Genomic DNA, 20,550 nt, shown 5'->3' on the forward strand with positions numbered 1-20,550 from the left:
TAAGGCATGGCTGGGGACCAGAAAGAAATATTACTGGGCTCAGCTGTTAGAAAATTTGGAAATAGTCATAGGAAAGCCCTGAAGCAGGGAAATCTGGCTCAGCTGCCAGTCCCAGGATGGACAGATAATATTGTAGTGGAAAGGATAGTTCCTGTTACTAATGATTTGCTAAAACTCATTTTGCCCCAAAGGTAAGTAGTCAGAAATGTACAAAAAAAATGTACCTCTGGACCTGAGTACTATGAAAACTTGCCTTTTTCTACACTGTGGATTCAGATCACATTTGATATTTTTGATCTAATTCATGGTAAGAAAAACAAAAGTCCATGATTTCTCAGAAAAAAAAAAAAATGAAGAAAGGCAACAGGTCCCAAAGTTGTACACTACATAAACTGGTATATACAATGAAGAACATGACCTTATCATCAAACACTGTTAATTAGAGCATCCAGACCACTTGTACTTACTGTTGGGCATGGTTCACAACTGAATTTTGTACACGTCAGGCTGTATCTCCGAGAAGGCATTGATTGCAGGGAGCAGAGACACGTTGTACATTGATCCACCATCAGGCGTTTCCATGGCTGAAACATTGGAAACAGTTTGTAGCCATCAGTGACTGTCTCCTGAGCAAAACTCAGACAAATGAGCAATTTCATCTAGGTTAAGTGTCTTTCATCAAATCTTGTGCTTTAATTCTTTGCAAGAGAAAACAGAAAAATGATGTGCATCCACTTTCCAGAGATCCAAATTTTGCATCCACAATCCCTCAACAAGCAACCCAACAGAAGGCTATTTTTCAAGTAAATAATTTAGAATTCCTTAATCTGCAAAATGGCATGGGTGTTTCTTACTTTCCTGTTTACAAAGCTAGCAAACAAGCAAAGAGTCCTTGAAAGTGGCAAGGAATGTTTTGTCACAAGATTTTGTCATGTGTTAGGTGGTTCCCACCAAGTTCATTTTTCCCAAATGTAGTGAATTGGTTTACTGACAAGATTTTTTTTTGTTGTTGTGATTTTTTTTTTTTTTTCTTGAGTGATCACAACCAACAGTTCATGGACAAAAATTACTTGTTATTGTTCTTACAAAACCACTGCTTAGAATCTATGGAGGCCTAAAAGCTTAAAATCAACAAAGATGGGAGGAAAAAGAAAAAAAAAAAAAAAAAGAGAGAGAGAGAGAGAGAAAAGGAAAAAGAAAAAAAAAAAAAAAAAACACAAAGTAACTGAATGGTAACTATGAAGTTCATAGTTACAAGAAAAGCAGTAGCTGAGCTGGCCCCCCAGCAATTTGTTTCCTTGAATCCACCACCTTTTCAAAGCAAGCAAAAATGGCATTTAAAACACAGTGGAAAATGCCACGATATTAGACGGGAAAGAACAGGATGTGAAGTTAACAGTAGGATTCCTAGTACTTAGAGGAATTCTAAATCCAAATTCTTTCTGCCTCACAAGTATACAGCCTTTCATTTGAACCAGTACGGTTGTATAGAGTGCATTTAACATTTTAATAAATAATAAATAATAATAAAAAACAGACACTGAATAGCATAAAATAATAAAAGCTTCAAGTAGTGCTTTGAATCCTAGTCAAAGGACTATCATTGCTGACTTCACTGAGAAAAGGAATTTCCTATGCTTACACTATGCATATCCTCAAATTCCTTTTTTCTTCCACACAAGTAAACATTCAAAATCAAGAAGCAGGCCAGAGTAACTGTGTAAAAGTATGAGTTTATGGGTAGTTCTGAGCCAATACTCCCACATATACACTGAAGAACAAATGTTCTTAATAAAAAATAACATTCTTAGATTGGACTCCAGCATAACAGATGCATTCAGAGCATAGTGGCTTTCAATAAAGCACCAAAAACAGAAATCGCTCTCTTCTTAGTTTATGGAGGTCTAGAAAAAAGATTCTCCACAAATAATATGACAGAGGTTGTAATAACAATGGGAAGGTCCTGATCTTTTAACAATTCAGCTCAAGACCTCAATACAGGGCTCTTCACCATTTTCAGTTTAAACTTTTATAGTGAATATTATGACATTAATCTGGAGAGTTAAAAGTGCTTGATGTACGGCATGAAGCCACACTTGTAACATTTTCCTATAGGTGAGGAATAGATAACAAATGTGATATGAAACATTAAACTCTTAGCATTGGAAAAAGTTCAGATATCAATATAATAGTTCTAGTACAGACTACATGGCCTCAGAAGGCCAACCAATCCACTAGTATTGTTCTAATGGTTGGTAAGTCTAAACACACACAAGTGCACACACATACACAAAAGCCTTGCAAATCAAGGAGATGTCCTCATCCTGGTGACATATTTCAAAATATATTCGAATTTGTTCTTCTTACTATCTTAAACATTTAACTCAGGCTCTCTAGAAGTAAATACTTATCACAGAATGCTTAGTAACACTAGACTTTCACATCATGAAGAAAGACTCAATAAAGCCACAACTGATATTACAGTTGATATCCTCTTTGTATCTTCTCCTAAGTTCTAAAATTTTGATTTTATAGAAAAAGGTAGCTGAAGTCAAGCTTATCACTGCTGTGGGAAGAAATGTAGGGCATGCTAGAAACATGTTGAAACAAAATCCTTACACACAAGTAAGTTCCTTGAACTTTTGGGGGAAGGTCTTTGATCCAAGGTTTACATCACAGCTTAGTTTTATTATATTTATTTAGTGTATTTAGTGATCAGCATGCAAATGGACTTTAACAAAGGATTTCTGTGAACAAACAGTTTAGCATGACAGAACTGAGTGAAATAGTTTTGATACAACTTTTTCCCTTTATATAATACACCTATCTTGTGTTTTCTTGGCTTACATAGTATAAAATGCCAACATCTGCTAACCCTGTGTTAGTCAGTGCAATCAAAATAACCTGCATAAAGCCAAAATCTACTCAGATCTCCTTCAAGACTGACACTCAGTAAAAGCCTGGGAAAACAGATGAGTGATGCAGATAATCCTTTTGGTAAATACAGCCACCTGCTTGGAAGTCTGCAGTTAATGCTCACAGCATTGTTAGGACAGTGGAGTGAATGCAATACACCAAATTAGTGGACTATAATATTGGTAACCAGATACAAGACAAAAATGTAAAGGGATTAAGGACACAGTCAGTTAACAGAACTGCAGTAAAAGACTCAAAACTTGGAACTATTCAATGAATGAGTTAATAAATAAAAGTTTTCCCTTGATATAAAACAAACTTGAAACCTAATCTTAAAGGACATAGAATAAGGTTTTGAAATCCAGGAAGTATAAACTTCTGTGGACACCACATCTTCTTTCCTCGCCAGAACTCTGCAACAGTCACTGAAGTAGAGAAAAACGTAAGACAAAGCTGTAGCAACTACAGCTGCTCAAAAAAAATTAGGCATACAGCTAATTAGCTTTAAAAAAATAATTAAAATAAACTATTTTAAGTTAAATGAAACTATTCATTAAGACAAGTTCTAATTTAAGATCCACTAAATATTTTTATCATTTTTTCCATCAAACTTTCCATTTTGTTTAGAAAGTTTCCAAGGTTTATATCTCCTCTCAAATTTCACATTTTCCATCCTGAGAAAATATTTTAGTAACTGTGTTGTTGAATGCTAACAGCCTGATACGGTGCAAAAGGAAAAGCACAGAAGTAATGCAACAGCTGGTGCCTACCTATGCCCTCAAAATCTTTCACAGACTGTGTTTGATAAAATGGCCAATTGTCAAGAAGACAAACAACACATTTTAAAAGCCGTAATAAAAGAAAAAGAAATTTATAGAGATCCAGATAGCAAACAAAAATTAATCAAATTGTAGTTTGGTGACACCTGAAACACTTCATAAGTTCAGGCCAATTTGGGAAAAATTATTAAAAAGGAATTTTTTTATTATTTGACAAACTAAATATTTTATTTTTTGATCTTCAAAATAGAAATACTCCTGGTTTTGCATTCAGCATAACATTTTTTTTCAAACATTGTTTATGTTTTACTTAAAGCATTTTAAAATATTCTAAAATACTTGACAATTGAGCAGACTTTCTCTGACAGGTCAGGTAAGCATTTTGTTGGAAGAGAAAAAAATTAGTAATTCACAAAATAAGAGCATGCAGCTGAAAATAAACCTTTTTGCAACACAGAATAATATATGTTTAACTCCTGTATGACAGAAGGTGGCAGGAGTTGGCAATTATACTACATGAAATTGTCTACAAGTATGGCTTTTATAAAATGACACAACTAGCTTTGACAACATATTATAGAGAGACAAATAGAGGAATCAAAGAGAAAGGAGATTATTTCAGATTTAAGCACTTTAAAACACTTCTCCCAATGTTTTGACAGAAAGGCAAAATTACTCCTTGGATTTAGTTCTACAGGGATATAATCCCTATACAGAATGATGGATGTTTGATGACAGGGCTTTAACTCTAATAAACCGATGAACTTTTGCCTATCAAATATGGAAAAAAAACGGAAGAAATAGATGGAGAGAGTTTCTGCTGTACCTCAAGAGCACAAAGAGATATGGGTAAACTTACTTCTTCAATAAAAGAAAAAAAATGCATTGTCAACACAAGAATACATAGGTTAAAAGTTAGGTTAAATGAATAAAGAGGACCTGTTTCCTTGGGGGATGTTGAGAATACTTAGAGTTCTTTGACACCAGAGGTGCTGCCAGAACATGGATTTAGGGAAACAATGGACAATTGACTGAGCTCTCCAAAGATAAATTCAGCATAAATGAGATCAGATGCTTAACTCCAGTCATTTCCACTGTCATGGACTGGGTTAAACATGTCTTAATCTATCCACTAAATATGCAATTGAGAAAAAACTTCCTCTGAGGGCATATCAGCAGGGATCTTGAAAGGGGACAGAGGTCAAAGAGTGAGGAAGCTCAGCTTTCCTGTTCCTGCTAATAGCCAAGAAGGGAGACCCCTTCTTCCACACAGGTGGAGCAAGAATTTCCATCCTTTTTTAATCCGCCTTATCCTCTAGGTAGAATATGGGAAGTTTTCCCTTCCCCAAGGTGGGCAAGGATCATCTCTGAGATTATCTCTTGCAGATAGTTTCCAGTGTGTTTGGTAGCCTGCAAGACATTACACAGTGCAGATTACCACAGTTATCTAAGCACTTTTTCCTCAAGCATCCTTCACTTTTTCCTTCAGTCATCCAAGATAAAGAAATATTACTGTCCCATTTTGAGGAGATCATAGAATCATAGAATCATAGAATGGTTTGGGTTGGAAGGGACCTTAAAGATCATCAAATTCCAACCCCACTGCCATGGGCAGGGACACCTCCCACCAGACCAGATTGCTCAAAAGCTCCATGCAGCCTGGTCCTGAACAACTCCATGCTCGTTGATGCTCATTGTCATACAGGAAAACCTGTGAAATGGTCATGAACTGGACCTAATAGCACAGAGCCCTTTGCCACTCTTTTTGATGCAACGTGTGGGGATTCTCGCTGAACAAAGCTACCCTGTACACTTATGTATGTTCTGATAAGTCTGTGTTTTTCAAAAGCTCATTCAAATATCTAAATATTTTACCAACATAGCAAATAAAAGCATCAAGTCTTACCCCAATAACAGTGCCATTCAAAGGACAGCCATTCACAGGTACTGAAAGAGAGGATAATATTCCATTTATCATTATGAATATCATATCATTATGTCGACTTAATAAACCACAAGTATGCATTTTTGACTCATTAGAGTTCCATCTGAGGACATTTAGATCCAGTTTCAGTGTAAGTAGGTGCAAACTAGCCCTCTTATATTTTCAAAGATAACAATTTGTCAATTATCCTCATATGCACCTCCAAACATTCCTTAATGAGTTGTTGTTTTCTTTATGAAGTACATGGTAAAATGTAGATTTTACCGTCTATTTCAAGCCACTTGCCCTCAGAGGATGCACTCATAGGCTTTCTGCAAGTTATAGCACCTATTTCTCCTCCTCCTCCCACTGCAATTCCTCACCCTGTGGTTGCTTATATACCTGTCAATTAAATACGAATGGGAGTCTTCCCAGACTGAGTCCAAACAGCCAAATATTTTGATTTGTATTTTTGATCCAGGACTGTGCTAATAAATGGACCCAGCCACAACACTCAGAAATGTCTAAAAGACAGCATGGCTGCATGGAAACTTCCTGTTCATAGCGGGTATTGATGATAACATCGGACTTTTCTAAGATAAAAGCACATCAAGACCTTGTTTAGCAGCTTAACAATGCAGGCTAGTGCTGTAATTTGCTGGTAGAGACATACCCTGTTATGTCTCCCTGAAACAATGCAAAGTAGTGACAATAATAATTAGTTCAAAAGGACACTGTCAACATCATTTGGAAAGTGAAAGTAATAGCAGCAGGAGCTACTATAGTCAATGCCTAAATTATACAGAGTATTTTAAAAGTGGTATTTTACTTGCATAGTATACACTTCTGAAACTGCTATTGAGAAATAGATCAACACTGAGATTAACTCTTCAGTGACTCCATTGGTCACCCACTAAGCCTTACCACATCTGCAAGAAGGACAGCAGTCTATTATTTGGTCACAGCGTAATTCAGTCCCCTCTGGACAGTCAGGCACATCCATCTGAGAGCAAGACAGATTTTTTTGCTGCACAAAAACCTCATCATTCACTCGGACACACTCATTGATAATGCAGTCATTGAAGGGGGATCTCCACTCTGTGCCAACCTGACAGGAAATGGTAAAAGGATTGAATTCAGACAACAGTATTTATGCCACCAGAGAAAAAGAAGAGCACCCCCAGACAATGTACTGACTTGCAAAAAGTACATTTACTTCTACAGAAACAGTCTGACACTCAACAGTTCTTCACAAACCCTTACTGTGACAATCAGTTTACAGAGTAGACTGCTGCTTGGTTTGCAGTGCATAAAAGTTACAGGAATATCCCTAAGATGAAAATGAAAGGGGCAGGTGAAATAACATGTGAAGAAGGAAATGCAAGCTTAACTAGATTTAAGTTTACATTTGTTCCCAGTAGTTGGCTGTACTGCACTGCACTGCAGCAGAGCTGGCCCTCTTTCTGCTGGGTCTTGCTGCAAATCATCTGTACTAGGCCCACAGGAGGCTTTGGCAATTAGCTCTTGAGAAGAAAAGACTTGCAAATGTAAGAGACCAGATCTTGTTGATGTCTCACACTGGCTGTTATCACGCATGGTTCAGACAAGGTGGGAACTTCAAATGGTACTTTGGAAAGAGACATCACCACAGGTGAGAAAGACACTGACACATTTCAGTGCCAGGAGGAGCTAGTCACTAATTTAAAGCAGGATGCCTCCACTTGTAATGGACTTTGAATATGCTTCAAGAACAGTGGAAGTGAGAATCAGACCCCTCCAAAGGGGTCAAACATCTTTCCTTAGAAAGTTAATGAAATATTTTCTCTTGTTTGTTAGTTCTTTGTTAATGACAGAGGAGCTGAAAGAGGACACAGCAAGAAAGAGACAGCGGAGTATAAGGATCTATTACTCCATCAGGACAACAGAAATCAGTGAGACATTGAAATAGACCTTCAGAAGGCTTGATTTATGAATCAGAATAATACTGTTCCACATTAAGAAATGTCCTTGTTGAAACCAGGGAAGAAGCAGGCTGCAAAATATAGCTTACTTTTTAAAACAGACAGCATCAGACTATCTTTCTAAAAAAAGCAATTAAGAAGTTATCAAATACGTGAAAGTGAGATATAGATGTAAGCACAGACACACTGTAATAACACTTACAGAAGAAAAGATGGGGAGGTCTATTATTTTAAATCTATTTAACTTATTGTTTCTGCCTTTCTTTGCTAAATCTAAACTTCTGCATAGGATTAAGCAATTTAATGCTTATGGGGCAGGCAAAGGCTTGCCAAGGCCAGTTGGATTAGGGACAGAACAAACTGAATAGCCTGAAGGAATTTAAAATGTAGGCAAAGAAAGAAAACAATATCAACCTAGTATTCCAGTGGCAGCACACTTTGAATGGCATGCATTTACTTCCCATTGTGCTCTTTGGAAGAGACATAAAGGAACCCAAAGGGAAGAGACACACTGCTGAAAATAAACTGTTATTTTGAGCTGACAACAAGTGTGGCCTAGACCACTGCAGCTTGATCTGATATGCAGCCTACATCTTTAGCAAACAGAGAGCAATTCATGTTTCTATGCTCATTCGGTTCCAGATATTTCACTGTGTATCAAATAGGATAGCCTATCTGGACCATGGAATTCAAGATATCAAATATTCAATCTTCCCACCACCCATAGAGTAATATAAATTAATTAGGATAATTTAAACAATTTGCCTACAGCAAGAGAAGTATAACTTCCCATTAACATTCTTTTGAGCTATGAATCGTGAAATTACTAATTTTACATACAAAGATTCCTTAGAGCCTGAAATGAGAGAGGAGGGTTTGCTCATTAACAGAATGAAGCAGATAAGTCACAGAACCAAAATCCATTCTTTCACAGTACTGCTTGCCTTATAATAGAAATAAATCTCAGGTTCTTTTTCTCCTTCTGTGGAACACAAAATAGTTCCAGGACATTTCTGCTAGAAAAGGAAGTGTCCACTACACTGTCACCTCACCTCGTGTAAACGAGGAACTGCATCACCCCGAGACCAGAACAGCTGTTCCTCACAGGCAGTCTTCTGGCATCTCCCACAGCACTCCCCATCTTGGACGATATATTTATATCCCTGTGGGAAAGAAAAGAAAAGAAAAGAAAAGAAAAGAAAAGAAAAGAAAAGAAAAGAAAAGAAAAGAAAAGAAAAGAAAAGAAAAGAAAAGAAAAGAAAAGAAAAGAAAAGAAAAGAAAAGAAAAGAAAAGAAAAGAAAAGAAAAGAAAAGAAAAGAAAAGAATTGATTGAGGAAGAGAAGACAAATGAGAAGGTTAATGCAAAAAGAAAACACTGGGATAAATGCTTAATGTCAGCAACTTTTTATGGAAAGAGTATTTTGAAAACATAACTGTAAGGCCACACACTGCAATTACAAACAAGTGGTCTACTCAGTTCATCATCCTGTTTAATGGTTAACATTACCTGTCAGAAAAAAAAAAATAACAATAATTTAATTAAAAAGCACACAACATTAGGAGTAAAAATCCAAAGATTTGCCACAAAACAGAAAACAATAATGACATAAACAAGCAGAAATGAAAAAGGAAAAGGTAAAAGAAAAATGCTTTTGGAGGACACCAGAGTATTTCAACAACATTAAATGCAGCAATAATTTACAAATGTTAGTTTACTGTGTGCAAGCAGTTTCTTTTACATATTAGCAAACTGTAAAAAGCAAGCTGCCAACACTGTGGCCCTACAGATGAGTGCAAAAAGAAAAAGAAGTAAACCCGCTTCTAAGGGTGACCGTCTCAATTGCCACACTATTTGGAGTTTCCCCCTCAAACTGCATTCATAGCATTTGCATATGGTTTTCTCTCAGAAAAAAAAAAATCTCTTTGAGAATCACTATGTGAAAACATCTGTTTTTACATAGGATTGATACCTAACTGTAAAAAAAATTTATATTTAAAACACTTTTTAAAAAAATATAATACTATTATACAAAAGAAAATAGAAGGTAAAAATTGCTTTGGTGGCATCTTGGATGTTAATTGACACCCAAAACTCTTTTTCCCATCCCTGAGACTTCAGTGTTAGGACTCAGTCTAAGTACACTCAGACATCTGATTGAGCTTGTGCTGAAGCAGAGGCAAGGGATTGGTCAGACACATAGCCTGGGGACTAGCTTTGACTGACTATTTCATCCTTTCATATCCTGAAGCAACTAGCCAAACATTCAAACACTGGAGTACCTAAGTGAAAGAAAGCAAGGAACTTTATTATGAATAGAAAAAAACACATGCTGTATTTAACAGTCTGCAAGGGGAAAAATATAACTCTGATTTCAATACAGAGTTAAAGGGAAGTTTTCTGTCAGAGAAAATACTGTTCACGTGAAAAATGCCAATGACAATAAGCATAATATCTGTTTTGATCTACATCTTCAAACTAAAATAGCTTAAGTATTCCCAATCAACCCTTCATGAACTGTCCTTGATTTGCAACATGGGGCACTTAAGCAAGCCTCTATAATCAGCAGACTTTCACATGAAAGAAAATTTTGTATAGGGCCATACAATGTAATACCAGAGTTTGACCTATCTTTGAAGATAAAGTTGTGCTGCATGATATATTTTGTTTGATATGAAATTTTACCTACTACATGTGCATGTGAAGTATCTGAAATATGGCATACAACATTTTGTTTGTGTGGCAAACTCAGAGAAGTAAAAATCCATGTGTTGTTTATGCTCAGAATAAACTCAGCATCCTGACTAAGCAAAACCCAACTGTGGGATTCAAATTTCATGACACCTGTGTGAAAAAAACAGAGCCCTCTAAAGAGTAAACAAAACAAGGTGCCATGCAGCAGACTCTAGGTGTGATCCATACCACAATGGCAACAACAAAGATGTGGGTTTTTCACAGTCCAACCTATCTAAGTGGCCCTTTTGGCATTCAGTGTACTCAAGATCTGAGTGCTCTGACTCCTCAGGTGAAGAAACAAAGGAGGTCACAGCTTTCAACCTCAGCATCTGCACAGGCATCTCCTAAGGCAGCCCCTGAACCACCACAGCATACAAACCCGTGTCAGAAGGCAAACCTGCAAACTGCAGCAATCCATGAGCTCCACAAAGAGCAGAGCAGCCACCTGTACACAAGGAGGAAAATGGACAGCGATTCCCTGCTGTCATACATCCTCCACAGCTTTAGAAATATTTTCCTATTAAAAAACCCTAACTTTTGCATTTAAACCATGAAAATTTGGGCACACAGGAGTAAAAATAGCTTTATTTTATGACTTGAAGTTTTAATATTTACTGTTAGATCTAAGAAAAGGAAAAAAAATCGTGTATTTTGAGGTGTTTGTTTTTATTGTTGTTTTTAATTAGATGACCCAAGTACAAAGACTACATGCTACCAGCATCATACCAGAGCATTTTCCATCTCTTCCTTTATTATCATTCATTTTCTAGCATATAGACACTGTAGAGATGCTCTGGTTTGTTCAAGAATCCGTTTTCTGCCATTAGCCAATATTCTGCTCATCCTCTGAGTTTTCTGGATCTGCTGCTTAACTTCACCTTCACATCTTGACTTTCCTTTATTTATTTATTTATTTTTTTAAACACAGAGTTCAAACTTCAAACAGGGTGTTAATACTCAGAAGAAGTCCTCAGTAAGTGTCTGGCCATCTGTCACAGTGACATGGAACTCCCTGTCTACAGGACTAAAAAATCCATGTGCCTTGGCAGGTAAGGGAACAAGGCAACACCAGCCACCCTTTGCATTTGAGCAAGTATCCTTAGTAGACTTGCCAGTGATAATAAGCAGCTGCTACAGAGAACCTGACAAGTGTTCAGCTCTGCCACCAGATCTGGCTGTTTTATCACATAAATGCAGAGATAAAATGGCTCTACCACATGGAAGATGAAATTACACAGATTAAGACATTATTCTACATGGTAGGTGGAATTACGCCTGCTGTTGATTTGGGGGTTGGCTTTGTGACAAATAGAAGAGGAACACAGATTAATTCTGCAGCAATTGGAGAATGCACATTTTGGTCTCATCTATCATGCAGGACTATTGGAGCAATCTGCACAGGCTATGACTTGGTGCATTTGTGCACTCCCCTGTTTCATTCCAATGTTGCTTAGGATGCATAGCTCCTCTTTTCATGGTTGCTAAGGTTTTGGCCAGAAAACTCTATCAGCTGCCTTCTGGCCAACAACATAGGAAAGAAATAATGGAAAGTATTACTCAACACCCAGTATTTTTAAAAAGGCTCCAAAATTTGCCTTTTATATATTGATATGATAGTCCCTAGAGAGCATTAGAGAAACCAAAGAGAATGAAAAGAACGAGGGACTGAGAAAAAAATAATAGGATAGATAAAAATGAATTTGGAATGCTAAAAGTAAAATCTTCAGTTGTGATAGATCAGCATAATTCTAGAGATTTCCCTGGAGCTAAGCTCATTTACACCAAGTGAGGACTTAATTCTCTATCTAGAAGTCTCTAGAATATTGAGGTATCATTTCCTTAATAAAGTAAGCTTGAAAATCCAAACAGGATGTTTGAAATTACTTCTCACCAAGACTTTCACGATTTTTAAATAGGATCTTGCATATCTAATCCTCAAACAATAGTCTTTGTTTAAAATTAATTTATTTGACCTCCTTAATATGCACTACTAAGCCATTTACTCCCATGCTTTACATGTAGAAGTCATATTCTGCTACTTCAAAGGAGAATATCAGTTTGAAATATTGGAGATTAAAGCTGTGGATTTCAGAGTCAGCATCAATTACAACTGTAATTTGCTATGCCTTTCCACATAGAGTACAAGTGTTCTTTACTTTAATTTTACACATTCATTAAAAGTCTTGAATATCTGCACTAATTAATTTACACACACTTAGCCAAATGGTTTTGTCTTAAACACTTATCCCAGAAAATTATGCCTCATTCTTCTCATAACCATGCAATGCTTTAAATTATCCAATACTTTAAATTGCACTCTTTTATAGCACTTATGTACCTAACTTCAAGAACATTTATAGAAATTAAGAAAGCATTTGCTCCTTTCACTTTGGTACACTAGGGATTTTAAGGTGTTTTGAAAGCTGTTATCCATTTAATCACCATGATTTTCTGAAGAGATAGATTTTAATGTACTCAGAGAAGTCGTTACTGAAGAAGCTTCAGAAGGGTAGGAAGGCACAGACACCACTCCTCCTTGTGGCAGACGCAATAATTACAATTATCTGCTTGCTTTCAAAATTTCGGTAAGATACAAGAAAACAGAAGTGAGAGGACTGTGACATGTAATGAGGAAAATCCACAACTGGTTTGCAAATGAGAAGTCTGTATTTGCTATTAATTTAAATATCTTCAAATAATTTGGGGATTGGTTCATTTTAATAAAACATCCATTCTTTTTCTATAGTGTTTTTGTTCTAAAATAACAGATCAGATTTGCATTGATTTTGTCAAGCACAGGAGAACAGTACCACCATCAGGGTGAAGGAGCTAGTTTAAGTGTTTAATTGTTGGGGATTTTGTTTGGTTTTGTTTGTTTCTCTTGTTTTGTTTTGTTTTATTTTGGAGTGGACATTTTTTGTATTTTGTGTATTTGTTTTTGTTGTTGTATCACTAAGTAGAAAACTGTAAACTGTTTTCACAGAATTCAGATGACATGGACAAAAATGATACTTCACAACTTTAAAACCTGGCAACCAAATTAGTAACAGTAAGAGTAGGGAGTTTAAACACCATCTTAGTAATAATCTACAATTAAACTGTCTTTAACACCACAATGTTCAGTGTCATCTAATCTGAATTGGACAATAAGCATTAGGGCCAATTCAAATTGGATTACAGAAATTCTGTTCTTGATACATAAATTTGCTGAATCAGTAACAAACTAAGGAAAAATAAAATCTGATCTCTACAGGTTGTCCAACAGCTACTGTTTTGGTACTGCAACTTTGATAGCCATTAAAGGAACAGAAGAAACGACGGAGTTCCAAAAAGAATAATTTCCTCTAAGCTTTTTTCTTTGTTTCCTTGTTTTTTTAAGTAAAAGCTTTTTGAGACTGCAGTGCTTAAGACTTATTTGTAAAGAAACTGTAGCTTTGTATTAATGATATTTTATTAGAATAACAGATTACTGATAAAATTGTGGCTATAAGCCAAAATAAAGCCAGATATTTTAGATCTAATATTTCATAATCATTTCCATACTCAAAATTAGTCTATTTTATGAACTGAACAGACATAAAAAGGATTCTCTTGCAAAAGCTGTAAACTACCCTCATGGTCAAAACCTTGAGGTTTTTCTGACCAAACACCACTCTTACACGAAGAGCAGTAGTTTGGATTTTTTTTTTTTTTGGGGGGGGGGTTGTTTTGTTTCCTTCTTTTTTTTTTTCTTATGGGTTGATTTTCTGCTCTGATCCTACACAATTGTATACTGTTCAAGTCACAGCACAGGGAAACATTAAAAAAAAACATTTATATTTAGTTCACACCTTCTTTTGTACACATATATATATATTCTGTCCAGCTTTGTTCTCATAAGGAGACTGAAAATTAAATTATATTTTAAAATACAATGATATCAAGGCAAAAATTTTTTGTAAGCCAAGGGACAATTAGCTTAATAGACTTGAGAAAAGAGAATTGCTTTTCATACATCAGCTTGCATAACTGAAATGTTCATAGTCAAATTTGCAATAAATGATTAACTGTTTTAAAATAAGTTTAATTCAAGTTTAAATTTAAAATAAATCAGTCAATACAGAGTTTCTACAGCATTGCTAACTCATCCATGAGGTGCTGCACATACATATTCTATGCACACCGACGGTCTTTGACTCCCAGACACATTGTCAATGTCTTTCTGAAAGCAAAAAGAATGCCTCTAACATTTCATAGGTATATTTGCAAATTTTTCTAATGAAGACTCGGAATGAACAGCGTATGACATATTTGTTTGGAAATTCACTGTATTTCTGAGGAAACAGAGCATGGTTTCTCCTGGAGCTGAAAAAAAATCAAGTGACTCTTGTCTCACAGTAAGCACTGGAAGATATTACAGAAGCATCCCAGCCAGCATAGTGAATCAAACACAGAAGCAGACTACATGGCCCTTTTTTAAAAGGTTTTGCAGCTACTACTGTAGCATGCTCTTCCCTTCACTTCCCACTGAGAAATCCCAGATGTGTCATTACAGAATGACACTGTTGAGTCACAGACCAACATGCAGACATATTGGCCACTGGACCACTGAAAGCACTGATGTTACAACACACACCTGGAACACATGTTGCTTGGCCTACTCATCAAATTTTCCTGTGCTAATACAATATAGAGCCCAATCTAAACATTTAAAAAGCAGCTAAGCAGCTTGAATATTTGCATACTAGCTCATCTTTGCCTCTGCACTGAGGGAAAAAGAAAAATAAGAAAGAGACCCTTCTTGGCTTCACTTCACAGATCATTGGAGAGACAACCTATGGGAAAAACCCGGGGTCAGTAAAAGATTTACAGAGAATATTCTGAATCTGAACTCACAGACTGTAAACACTGGAACACAGAGCAGGGAGGAACTTCATCAAGTCAGATATGCCTTTTCCTGAATTGAATTGGCTAGTACCATCAAAAACAGTAACAATTAATCTATATATACACTGAAAGTTTTAGAAAGAGACAAAATGTATTTGTGGTGGTCTCTAACATTTGCAGAATAACTTCTTTTCTAAAATAAAGTCAGTAATACTTAGGCCTTCTAGACTCTGTTCTCAAGATAATTCATTGCTACAACACATATTTTCTATTTTTCTCTAGTTTCTCTAAACATGCAGGTTTAAAAAGAATCATTTTATTTCCCTATCAAGACTCTGCTGGCTAATGCAGATGCTCATTGTGTGAGTAATGTTACTCACCCGAGAGCAGAAAGTGGTACATATTTTGTCACGACATTCCATCATCTGAAGTCCTGTAATGTCATCTCTTGTACTAGTGCAAGAACATTCTCTGCAACCATCTTCCCAGGTCTTCCCAATGGGGTAGACAATGTTGTTGTGCACACACACCTATGGAATACAACAATTTATACATGAAAGAATACTATGCTGCTCTAAGGACACGCTGCTGGCTTCAGAAGGCTGATTCTTAAGACATGAAACCCACCATAATTTTTATTAATGTTTCGAAGCCAGTAGAAACACAAGATCTTAAATTTGTGGCCACTCTTTTGAGGAAAGGAAAGTAAGCACAGCCGAAGCTGCTGTTTTATAAAGAATGAATTGGAGACTTTTATTTGTATTCAGTGGAATTACCCAGGCTCTGACTCAGTTTCACCGTAAGTATAATGCGATACAACATTTAGAGAAGATAAACAGAGAGTCTTGTAGAAGGAGCCACACACACAAAACTTCTGCCAATTGTATCTGCTAATCTGAAAGATACCACTTTGGACTACAAGCATTCACTCCTGTATCCTTAGGCCACCACATCTACCACAAAAGCAGTGCCATCTTTTATATTGCACTCTCTATTAGTAAATTTTACAACACGTTATTAAAGACATGAATGTCTGTTAATTTTATAGATGTAGAAATGATCATGGATCATGGAGAAATAAAATGACTTATGCAAGGTCATGAACTACTCAGGAGTAGAAAATAAAGCCTAGATCTCCTGAGCTGCAAAACAGAGTAACCCTATATTAAGCTGCTAGGTAAGGTTGCTTTAGTGAACAGGTTATACTGCCACGCAACTTTTCCTTAAGCAACCTTACCTTGAAAGTTAACATAATATAATGACTTAATAAAAAGTTGGCAAAATAGGAAAAATTCATCCTTGTGAAGCTTTAACAGAGTTAGGTACTAATGTGGAAAAAAAAAATAAAAATGGCCTTGTAGTTTATGCAAGATACAACACCTCATCAGGTAGACATAAATGTAATCAAGGCACACAAGGAGTATAGGTATAAGGTGTCCCAAAAATGTCAATAAAGTTAATATAGGACTGAAAGTATGCAATTCTAAAATACAGTAACTGTACTCATCCAAAAGCACATACATGTTATCAATAAATAAATAAATAAATAAATCAGAATGACCTCTGAAATTCCAAATGTCTGAATAGCCTCGAAGTTACAAAAGGTTACATATAGATATAATCATCTGAGTATCTCAAAGTCACAAAAATATGTGTTGGTAACATCAGAATAAAATGACTGTAATGAAACAAGCACAGTATGTTGCAAGGGTGCAATTTTCTCACAGACATGTAAATTAAAAATGTATCGTTTTCAGGTAGTCTGTTTGGTCTTTTGTTTATATCTATCTACACTCTTACTGTGATGTTGTCCCCCCGTATGCAAAAGATAATCTTATCTGTTCATCCTGCTTACCGTTCCCGGAACACAGGTAGTAGATATGCAGCCGCAGTCATTGGTGAGAGATCTGGATAAATATCCAGGAGGGCAGCTCACTGTTGAGTTAGTACAGCTGCAGGTACACTCATATTTATCACAGCACTCTGTCTTCTTAACAGTCAGCTCCCGATGTGGTGGACAGAAAGGTCTTTGAACTAGGCTGCATGCTTCTCTGTTACAAGCTAGCAGAAAAAGGTTAAGCACAGAGCATTTCAGAGCACTGCAAATGAACAGGACAGTTCTCTGTCAGCAAGGCTCTAATTGCTACTGCAAACTGTAATACATCTGCTTCATAAACTGAGAAGTAATGCAGATATAAAAGACCCAGATTGTACTGCAGGTTCAGAAGTTCCTATCCTGACAAACACATATTTGTATCTTCTCTCATATACAGAAAGATTTATAAAATAAACATAAGGGTCAGTGCACACATATCCAAGAGTACAGTGTTTGTCTTTTCCTTAATTCTACAGTGTACTCAGAAAGGGCCAACAATAACTTTCTTTCAAGTCTGTGAAATCATTTATGTCTACTAGCTCCCAAAGAAAATCTTTCAGAGGGAAAATGTAGTGCATAAAGGATGTTGTCCATGTTGTTCAAATGCAGTGCTCCAGTATCACCCAGGGCTAAATATAGATATACATATCTTACCACATGTATAATTTGGTCTGCATTCTCCAGGGTTGGTCAGTGCAAGCTGCAAGCCAAACTCACAGACAGGGACAGGAGGCAAATCACAGGAAACCAGATCACAGACTAAGAAGAGAAATTGAGGGAGTGGTCAAGACCATGCCTGACTAGTTAGCCTTCTAGAAAAGACATACACATGCAGGTACATCCCCATTTCATTTATTCCCTACACTCAATTGCTATCTTAAAATACAAAGTAAGTTAGATTTCAGCAGGTCAATGTTTGTTTTCAAAAATAGCTAAGGGAACAATTCAAGTTTAGGTTATGAATATTCTAGTTCTGATTTTGTACCTAATGTGCAAACACAGATCACACAAAAATAGGTAATTGGGAAAAAAAATACAGTTTTAGTGTGTCACTTTGGAAAAAAATAAAATACAATAAAATAAAATAAAAACAATTCTCTATTCCCTTCTTCATCTCTTAAAAAGGGGCAAAGTCAAGTTTGAGTTTCTTCTTTTTTTCTTTTTTTTTTTTTTTCCACAGAGATGATAACTCAGTCATTCAGTGAGTTATAAAATTTAAATATATATGTATGTGTTAAATAAAGATGCAGATTTTATACCTTTGAAACATCTGATAAAACCACATACCAAGAAGATTCCAACAGTTTATGAGAACCTACCACACTCATATTCAGGGCAGCACTGGCTGGGGTCCCTGCGCAGACGAGGAACTTCACAGGGACCACACTGAACAGCTGGAGAGAGAAGAAAACGTTCACAAAATAAGCTTGGATAAGAACTAAAATGCTAGGTAAAAAAAAAAAAAAAATCAATTCAAGTCTAGTCATACTCAGATCTAGACCAACTTACATTTGGTAGTAGTGCAAGGTCGGAGAGTGCAGTTTACTCTCCTATTGTCTAGACATGTGCAGATCTTGCAGGGCTCATTGGAGGGAATCCATGTTTCCATGTGCTGTGTGGAAAGAAAAAAAAATGTTAGAAAGAAATCTAATAATCTAATATCCTGATCACTGTTGTATTGGTGGTAGGAGTGGGTGAGAAAAATTACTGTGAAAAACAAGAAGACTACAAGAAAGATTAGTTGGCTGCTCTGTTAACTGTAAGAATCCAAGGAGATGCATAATTATGAAATGACTGTAGTGTACCAATTTAACAAAACATGTAAAGTATGCATGAATGCGATGAGGAATTACTATTGTTTTATGCACAAGAAATGCTCAGATGTTATAAATGCAATCACAAGCTATTGTGAGAGTAACAGTGGACTACATACCATGATGGATGTTCAGTGATAATAAGGGAACCAATGATATTTTAGGAAATACATAGAAGTGGCTTCCTTCCAAAATTAGTGGTACTTAAACACAGAGAAATAAACAATGAATATTTTTGATCAAAAATATGTTGGGTCTCACCATTTGATTTCCCAGTGGTTTGCTGGCTGGAAAAACTATAGAAAGCCCAAATCTGAAACAATCACTCCTGTACTGATTACCAAGAGGTAATAAGCATACTCAGAAATTGCCAGTAAAGTACATCATTATTCAACCACTGGTCTCTCTCATTAGAGAGAGGAAAAATCATTGATTTTAAAGATGTAGTTACCTAAAAAGTGCTATATACATTTAACATCCATTTGAATAGGTAGATAAGAGTGAAAAAATGCACTATGGAACAATAAAGTTAATTTGCACAGTCAGTCCAGGTTCTGGGTGAGAACACGTAAAGTAGGTTAGGACACTGCTAAGGGAAAATGTGTCAACCAGAAATCTCTGAAATGCATTTTATAAAAGCTTGCTGAGACCCTCAGTAATAAAGAAAGGAAACATATTGCCACCTGCACCTAGAGATATCTATGTACTTTAAGACATTACAGGAATCTGAAAGGACAATAAAAATGATATTTTACTTTCAAAGGTTAACACCATGGCAAGGATAAAACAGGAGGCATGCCAGAACAAGCCAACCAGAGATTTTACAAAGCTTAGAAACCATATCGCATAAGGTTGGTTAATCTGCAAGAAATCTATTTTAGTCAAGGAAAGCTTTCATTGATGTATTTCTAGTAAAGAACATTATCTCAGGGCTTGAGAAAGCCACTCAGAATCCTCTGCGAGAGCTTTCAATGGACTCAGGGTTAGGAAGTCCTGAGAAGGAAGCTGATAGGGAATGCTTACATTTGCAGGCAGTGATGTGAAAAGCATTTAGACATTTCAGAACACAAAGCAAGAATCACAACTTTTTACTCTTACTCTAACATTTACCAGCCTCGATTTTCTGACAGGTTTTCCTCAGCGTAAATAAGTCTCTTTCTAATATCAGATGACACGACAAAAGATAGAACAGTGTCAGTAGAGCTCTGTATAAGTATCAGTATTGACAATCCAATAAGCCCAAGCACTATCTTGGGTAGAATGGAACAGAGGAAAGAGCACCAGAGGGAAACACAGAGTTTAAGGAAATCATAACCCACTACAAATTGCGCTGCCTGATATATTGCTCACATGGCTAATCCTGCAGTGGAAGATAAACAAAACAGCTGTGTGAGCTGATCCTGCCCTGCCTGCCACTTCCCCATCCACACAGCAGCTGCATCTAAGCCTTGCTATTGGGGTACTAGACTAGAGGTTCTCAGAGTTAAGATCCCACTAAGGGGTGTGTGACAACTCGCATGAATTTCAGAACTTCTGCAAAAAGAAGCAGATATCACTGCAAACATTATTCTCAAGATGTACCCTGAGCTTTTCTTCATGACAGCTTGAAGCAATTATTTAAATGGAAAATGAATTACAATGCCCAAGGATTCAGGGATTAAAGGATACAGACCCTACAC

At 36.3% G+C, this 20,550-nt stretch overlaps 1 protein-coding gene across 1 annotated transcript in view; it reads right to left on the reverse strand.

Moving 5' to 3' along the window:
- Window positions 1-20,550, reverse strand: part of VWF (von Willebrand factor) — a 145,772-nt gene that overhangs the window by 12,525 nt on the left and 112,697 nt on the right. The window contains exons 39-47 of the mRNA XM_082774180.1: window positions 18,567-18,669; window positions 18,377-18,451; window positions 17,712-17,816; window positions 17,037-17,242; window positions 15,562-15,711; window positions 8,633-8,743; window positions 6,544-6,727; window positions 5,602-5,642; window positions 468-584 (exon numbers count right to left, since the gene is read on the reverse strand). Coding sequence (XP_082630306.1) covers window positions 468-584; window positions 5,602-5,642; window positions 6,544-6,727; window positions 8,633-8,743; window positions 15,562-15,711; window positions 17,037-17,242; window positions 17,712-17,816; window positions 18,377-18,451; window positions 18,567-18,669 — 1,092 coding nt within the window. The remainder of the gene's footprint in view (window positions 1-467; window positions 585-5,601; window positions 5,643-6,543; window positions 6,728-8,632; window positions 8,744-15,561; window positions 15,712-17,036; window positions 17,243-17,711; window positions 17,817-18,376; window positions 18,452-18,566; window positions 18,670-20,550) is intronic.

The sequence above is a fragment of the Aythya marila genome (assembly GCF_965140915.1).
Source record: "Aythya marila genome assembly, chromosome: 1".
Classification (NCBI taxonomy): domain Eukaryota; kingdom Metazoa; phylum Chordata; class Aves; order Anseriformes; family Anatidae; genus Aythya; species Aythya marila.